General features: G+C 36.8%; 1 protein-coding gene across 1 annotated transcript; it reads right to left on the reverse strand.

Moving 5' to 3' along the window:
- Window positions 1-6,576: 6,576 nt before the first annotated feature.
- Window positions 6,577-7,948, reverse strand: LOC111378260 (dihydrolipoyllysine-residue succinyltransferase component of 2-oxoglutarate dehydrogenase complex 1, mitochondrial-like; the record flags this gene model as incomplete). Its single annotated transcript, XM_023001440.1, has 4 exons — window positions 6,577-6,799; window positions 6,915-7,009; window positions 7,141-7,393; window positions 7,800-7,948. Coding segments are annotated over 4 exons (528 nt in total), but the record flags the coding sequence as incomplete, so codon positions are not given.
- Window positions 7,949-8,482: the final 534 nt, after the last annotated feature.

An 8,482-nucleotide genomic window follows, 5' to 3' on the forward strand; every position in this document is an offset into this window, starting at 1 on the left:
GTTGGATATTACTACTTCAAGAGTTTGACTTGGAAATTAAGGATAAGAAAGGCAGTGAAAACATGGTGGCGGACCACCTATCTGGGGTTGAGGACACAGAACGGACAGAGACAATGGAAATAAATGAAATCTTCCCAGACGAACAGATTTTTGGTGTGATGGAAACACCCTGGTATGCAGATACAACTCCACACTCTACTCCACACCCACTTCACCCATTCCATTGCATACACTCCACATTTGCACATCACACACTTAGCTTACACTACACCCATTGCACACTAATCATTCAATTGCTTGGATATACATATTTAGTGAAACAAATCAAGAATCCAAAAGTTGTCAAGCTAAGGTATGTCTTCTAATTCCAAAAATTTCGAGCTTCGTTTTCACATTTTCATTCAATGTGTGGAAGTAGTTAGAATGTATAATGATGTATTGGTATGGTGTTGTGAATTGGGGAAAATTTCATGATAGTGTTTTAGAAGAAATAGGAAGTAATTCACATTGCTCACATGTTCGACGAAATGCCACATTGACGCATGTTTTGAATTCTTGAACTTTTCACTTATGCAATAGTTTACATCGTTATTGTGTAGCTTATTTGCCGAACAATCATGTGAAATTTCATTTGAAAAACACTACCTCAACATTTAAGTTCACATAAGCACTTCATGGCTCAACATATCCACTCACGTCACTACCTTCGTCCCCATATTTTCTTATGCAAACGACCTCCGATTAAGGTGAAATTTGGATATATGCTAGATGTCATTGAGTACTTTCACATGTCCAAAGCTTGCCCAAGAAAATTTCGATATTTCTCGGTGATGCCCGGGGCTGAAGATAGTCACTTGGTCATGGATCAAATTTTCTAAAAATGCATGTTAAAGCCATAATTTTGAGTAGTCATAATTATGAGTTTTCCATACTTATGCAATGTTAGAGTTATATTGATGTTCATGTTTTGAAAAATTGCATAATCACACGTACATGTGCATGTTGAAGAAAGTTTGGGGGATTTTGATTTCAAAGGTTAATCATACTCGTTTTTCCTACACCAAGTGATTGATATTTTGTATTTACTTTTGCAGGATGCCACCTAAAAGAACTTTGAAAGGAAAAGAGAAAGTCGGCTCCTCATCTGGAACAGCCCGAACAAGAGAGCACGAAGGGGGTGTTAGAAGATTTCTATCATCAGATAAAGCATCCCGTTACGCTAATGTTGTGCGTGATTAGGCAATCATTCCCGAGAGGCCAGTTAAGCTAGAAGGTTTTCCCAACTTTGAAATAGCATATCTGATTCACAACTGTGGCTGGGAAAAGGTGATAGAAAGACCTCATCCGGTGTATGAAAATCTGGCAAAGGAGTTTTATGCAAATTTCAACACAGAACTCGACACTCCCGGATCGGAGCACTTACATAAAACATGGGTTAGGGGCAAATGGATTATGTTTTCACCAGAGGTAATTCATGACTACTATCAGTTATCCTGGAATAATGTGGTCCCTATCCCAGAAGGCTTCAACTGGAATGAGGTTGCAGAAATATTGTTGGGACGTGAAAACGCTTGGCCTCTACCTACAGCAGACTGGCATCAGATAGATCTCACCCCATCCATAGCAATTTTATGGTTATTCATGTGCCATAACATCGAGCCTATATCCCACAGAACAACATTTACAAATCCAAAGGCCGGATTCATATACCATTTGGTTAGAGGAAACAAGATTGATCTAGCCACGTACATCTACAACCAAATTCATGGTACAGGCACTTGGAGTGATAGACACTACTCACTAATTTTTCTCAGTCTGATAAATGGAATATGTAGAGCAGCAGGCATACAAATCCAACCTGGGGAAGCACCAGAAAAGCCAAGCCCCTTTATCAAGCAATCCACACTAGAGGCCCAAGACCGAGCGAGACTGAAGCACCAACAGGAATTAGAAAACGCACGACGACGACAGCAATTGAATGAGGAAGGTCAAGCAGATGCAGACCTTGATATGCCTCAAATTCCTCCACCACCACCCCAGGTTGATATGGACAATCAGGTCTTGAGGCAGATATTCGTCACCACCACTGGAACTAGCCGGGACATACAACATCTCCAGCAGAGTTTCGAGACCATGGCTACCACTGTTGACAAAGTGCAGAGAGACCTCTACTCTTCCCGGGACTACACAAGGGGTGCTTTGAATGAAACCACAGCGGCATGAAGGGAAGTGGAGACCATGAATGGTAGGTTCAACATGTATGCTGGGAGAATGGATGGCATACCGTGGCGAGTGAACGAAACCTGGGATCGATTGGGAAGTATGGAGAATAAGCTTCAATCCATTTAGGCCGAGCAAGCACAGCAGACAAAGTTGATGAGACAAATCCTATCTAGCCTTCCGTCTCCTCCTGAAGATCATGCTGCGGGTCCCAACTACACACCACAACCATCACTTTGATCAGGGGAGTGTTGTTTACCTCTATTTGCCAAGTTGTGTATATATTTTTAAATTATGCTTTTCTAACTTTACATTTACATTGAGGACAATGTACTGTATAAGTTTGGGGGATGGTAGCATAATTTTTAAACAAATATTCGGCATGTAATTAATATGCATTTTCATAATCAATCATTAAATTGACTACATTCTGCATGATGCATGCGTGATGAATGAGTGTTGATTTTACTTTTGCATGCTTGTGTGGGTTTGGTAGCCTTACCGGCTATGATGTGATTATTGGACATGTGTAAACTAGAACTGTGGATATAGTACAGGATTTAATTATCGAATACTTATTGATGCAATGCTTGACATTCTTTTGCACACCACTCATGCTTTCATGTTAAGTTATTGATTGGGATTGTTGGAGTAAAATATGAGAAACCTAGGTTTACCCTCTATAACATTAACCCGTTAAACCACCTTAAGATAGTTTGGAGATGGTTGAGCCACTATAGGGAAACATGGAGATAAGTAGAGGCTCAGTGCATGAAATTATATTGTGTGGATTGCCTAGACCCAGAAGGTGAGAAATAGGTGAAAGCTTTAAGTTGAGGACGGTTGTTGAGATCAAATGTCTAGAAAAACAAGTAAAGGGCATAAAATAAACATGGGAAAATCATCACTTCTCTCAAAAGCCTTTATCACTCGAGCAAGTAAGTCTGTTAGGGTTTAAAACCTGATATCCTAAAGCCAACTGGTTTGGGAATTATCGGCCTAAAACTCGTTACAGGGGTCATATAGAAAGCAAGAAAAAGGAGAAGTTGACAAAAATTCATCTTATCGAGCCTTTATAACTCGAGTGAATAAGGTTGCAAGGGTTTAAAACCCGGTACCCTAAGACCAACTGGTTTGGGAGTCATCGCCTAAAACTCATTACACGGGTTATATAGAAAGCAAATGAGAAGATGAGGAAAAAAAACGGGGGCCCTTGTTGGACATTTGGTTGATATAACTTTAACCTTGATGCGAGGTAAGTAGTTTAGTTTGAGCCTAAAGGTTGAAACAATCAAATTAAAGAGAGTCTCTACTTGTTGATATGTGTACTTGTAAGGGTAAAATCTATCCAAACTAAGAGAGGGTAATGATTATAGTTGTTAAACTCCCAATCTTAGAACACACCCCGAGATAATAGAGTGAAAAGAATAAGTTTGGGGGGTTGTGTATCTCTCGAGTGATGCAAGGATAAATTTGACCACTATGGGTCGGGAATAAACCATTCATAAGCTTGATATGTTGACATGAGTTCACACACACACGTTGAGTATTGTATTTGATGAGTAAATGTTAATTTTATTCTCGCACTATTGATATCGTTTTATTGTTAATGCTAAGTTCCAATCCCGAGACACGGCAAGCTATTAAGCCATGTTTGTTTAGCATTGAGTCACTGCATTGTTTGAGGACAAACAATAGTTTAAGTTTGGGGGATTTGATAAGTATGTTTTTACACACTTATTTGGTTCACAAACTTGACTTAAACATGGATAAAATGGTTGAATTGTAACTTAATCTAGTTAAATTCATGCAATGTAGGTATTTCAATAGAAATTGTGGAATTCAGGAGAAAAGAGCCGAAGAAGGACCAAAACGCAACAAAGTGATAGTTCGAGGAACAAAGGTGCAAATATTGAGAAGTTGAGCTAAATGCAAAACGAGAGTAACAACATGCCGAGTATGAGCTTAAGGACAAAGCAAAACAATTGGAGGGAGAAAGTATTGAAGAGGGACTGAAATGAAGACAATTGAAAGTTGGAGGACTAAAGTGCAAATACTCGTAAGATGAGTCGAATGAGTGGCATGAGATTTGATGGTGTCAATCATCAATTGGAGGATAAAAATTTGTTGAAAAGATGAAGAAATCGAAGAAAGAAGTCAAAAGAAGCAACAAGAAAAGTTCGGGGACCAAAATGAAGGGACTTCATAGATGGCCAAACTATGTGACCGCATAGTGTAACCATCTATGCGGTCGCATAGATGGATGCAGGGAAAAATTGGTGAATTTCAAGTGACCTATGCGACCGCATAGGATCCTTTTATGCGGTCGCATAGGTATAATTTCGGGGCGTTTCTGCAGTTTCCTTTTTCGACTCCAACTCTTTTTTTAACCTAATTTGGACGCGATATAAGATACGAAAATACGTCCAGAAGAGGGGGGAACGACCAGAGAGACGAATTGGAGGCACAAAAACACAATCTTGGGTTGATTTCATAAGGATTCAAGAAGGATTTCAAGATTTCATACAAGAAAACAAGGATTTTCATACGGGTGTATTTTTTTATATCTTTTAATTTCATTTTTATTTCTTGATTCAGTGATCATGATTGTAGGCTAGGGTTTTAAATTCATTAGGAGATCGATGAACCTTTGATTACTATTAAATTCTTATATCTCATGAATTCAATATAAAGTTTCGTTTGGATAATATGCTTGATTTATATGTTTTCATTGCATCCATAATTATTGGTCATATATTATGTGAGATTAGATGATTTATTTCTTACATTCGAGAGAAGTGGAATAGATTCGATAAAATATAAATCAATATAGGGTCCGATAGGGAATAGAAATATACCCCTATGCTTTATGCAATTCGTTAATTGTTCATAGAAATTCATGCATTCTTGTATATTTGCATCATCCATAGAAATATAGGCTGGTGGTATGCAAGAGTAGGTTTAATATATATCGAGAGAGTATATTGGATAGGTTTAGGAACATTGAATTGACATTTTTCCATCGATTCATTGAATTTGTGAAATTAGGGTTTTTGGTAATCAATTGGGGATTCGAGATCCTAATTATTCTATTTCAATTTATTTCTATACATTAACTTCCAAAATTGCATATTTACATTTTAATTGAGTTGTTGAGTCATTTAATTAGGGGAATTTCGAATTTTTTTTTTTATTTCGAAATTAGGGTTTTCTTCAAAATTAGGGTTTCAAATTTGGGGTTTCTTCCAAAATTAGGGCTTTTCACACTTAGACCAAATTTTCATTCAATTGGATTCGGTTAAGGTCACATTAGTTTAATTAGAGCTAATTCAATCCTTGTGGGAACGATACTTGGATTCATAGTCCATTTTACTACTTGCTAACGAACCGTACACTTGTGGTGTGATTTTAAAATTAAAAGAAATGTTTCGTGAACACTTTACATGCAAAATATTTTATTATGTGAATGTATTGTTAAAAATGAGTATGAGAATTAAAGAGTTCTACTTTAAAGGGAGACAAACAGGGGCTAAAAGTGTTCATAAATAATGGGAAATTCATCTTCCATGATGTTATATATATGTCAGCCAATTCAAATCAGAAACTTAAAAAATCTACTTCCACAAGAACCAGAAAGATGAAAATAAATCCTTAAATCTTTACCATTTAGTTCCTTCTATAAAGAATTTCTTGTAAATCAGAAAGTGAATTAAATATAATCTTACCTTCGGGGTACCAACAGCTACGCTGATATCTATGTAGTCTCTATAAATGATATCATCGCCGTCAATAACAGCGTTTACTATTGGCTGATTCTGGCGAGCACTCACGGCTGCCTGAACTCATAGAGGAAAAGAGTTAATAAATCCTGACACAGATAAACAAAGGAAAATGTTGAAACGGGATTACAGGATATCATACTTTCACAAATCCAGACATAAGTCCCAATTTCATCCCATGTTTTTCAACAAATGCATCCTAGTAATTCATCAGATTAGTCCTGCAATAAGTAAATCACAGAGTACAACTGTCACATTTTTATTTTATAAGAAAATAAGACTACAGAACACAAGTCAACCTTTCCAATCTGGTCCATGAACAACTAGTTAACTAAATAGTTGTAACAGGAAATGGAAGTTACTACAACGGAGTAAATACACCAAGCACCTTCCTATTTTTAAAATAGATACTCTTGACCAATGGCTTGGAGTTATAAGATTAACAAGAAATAAAAAATTCTAGTTACATTTTGGTTGATTTTTTCAACTGAATCATCTAATACAAGGCCTTCTACAGATTACAGATGTTGACATTTCCAACCACATTAACTTAAAACACAACTTGAAACTAAGATACTGAATCAAGGACATTCATGTCCCTTGATAGAATCGAGACATGACAAAGAAATAAATCAATCCTTGTTGAGGAGCTACAATAAATAAATAAATAATTCTTGTTGAGAACCTCCTACTTCAAGAATAACCAAGATTGACTAAATCGAACCAAAGATCAATATCTTTTGAATGATTTTCCTTTCGTAGATTTAGCTCATGCTAGAAACCCAGCTTGACTAGTTGACCTAGATCAGTAATCAGCAACGACTAAGTCTTTGATGTCTAGCATAGATCCCATCTTTGTCTTTAAACAAAAGAGAACATAATTTAGCAGATGGTAAAGAGGAAAGTTGAACTTACATATCAACTTCATTAAATGTTGTCAACAATGCAAATGTGTTTTGAGAATCTTTTAACGGCGTGGCAACTCGTTTTCTAAGCCTTGTCATAGGCACCTGCCATTATTGTAAATTGTAGATTTACTGATACAAGCTGATTAAAATGCCTATTGCTTAAACATACTCTAGGGAATGATAAAAAAATTTATTAGCATCAACATTCAGCATGAAGAGAATGTAAGACTCACTCGTCTTTCCCTTTCTTTAGGAGGCAGCTGGGGCTCTGTAGCGAAGGATTTAGAAGGTAAGGAAGATTCTTTAGGCTTTTGTACAACAGGTGTTGTTTCAACTTTAGGCTTTGGCTTCTCCTCCTCCTCTTCAGCAGGAGACAATGGCGATGGAGTAGCCTTATCAGATGGTGCAACATACAGCTTCACCAGATTTCGATATGACAGCAATCTTTGAGTCAGGTTCCACAGTATCTCCTTCCTTAGATAAGAACTGTCAATTGCTAATAAACAATATCAGCTAGAAATTGACCAGGAAAGGTCGAAGAGCACAAAAAAATAAGCAGTATAGTCCCATGTCAATGAAGTTCTACCTTCTGAATTAACCTGCTTCAGGACTATTAACATCAATGGTGATCTGATTGAAGACAAACAACCCAATAGTCAATTATTATGGCATTGGTAACTTGAAAAAGTTACGATGCTAAAAATTGGATCTTTTTTATTACACATATCATTGATCTATAAAATGACGCCTAAAATTACCACACATAAACTAAATTACTACCACTCTCGTGCATCAGTTACTGAGGAGCAATAACAGATGATTATGTTGCACAATTTAAGGCACGTGTGATAAAGAATCTAAAAGGTGGATAAAAATATGTACTCAGAATTACCTGCTACTAAGAGTTAGTACCTTATCCGTTTCAACCTGGGCAATTGGCTCGTTAACTTCTACTCTGTCCCCAGGTTCTGCTCTCAACACCAAAAATAAAAACAAAACCAATGGCTTAGACGTTAGATAATGATTGTTTAAGTAAAGACATATAGGTCAAGAAAGGTACAGACCTATCAAGAAAGTTGCCAGTGTGCCATCAGTTATAGATTCACCCATATGAGGTACAACAGCTTCAACAAGATTGCCTACTGACATGTATTGAAAGAAGGGGAAATATTTAGCAGCATGGGAGTTATAGTAACTATACTGTAAAGAAATAACTTATGCACATTAATATATTCAAAGCCTTCTGTTAATAATGATGATCCATCCTCATTCACAAGTTAGGGAGAGTAACAAATCACAAATTCATATCCATTGCACATTTCATTCATTATGACATGAGATCGACTAAACGTTGTCTCAAATCAAAATTGTCCAGGACATGGAAAAGATGATCAAACGATGTGTCAAATATAAATTAACATGCAACAAAAAATGCATAAATTCAAGTCAACATCCTACTGCTGCTGGAACAGAATGACCTATTCCATATCTGCGTGTTGACTCAAATGTAGGCACTAGTTGGAAGGGGTTTGGACGAGTTTGGATGGAGGTGTATGTGTATCACATTGTTTGAGG

Source organism: Olea europaea, unplaced genomic scaffold, assembly GCF_002742605.1.
Source record: "Olea europaea var. sylvestris unplaced genomic scaffold, O_europaea_v1 scaffold1797, whole genome shotgun sequence".
Taxonomy (NCBI): Eukaryota; Viridiplantae; Streptophyta; class Magnoliopsida; order Lamiales; family Oleaceae; genus Olea; species Olea europaea.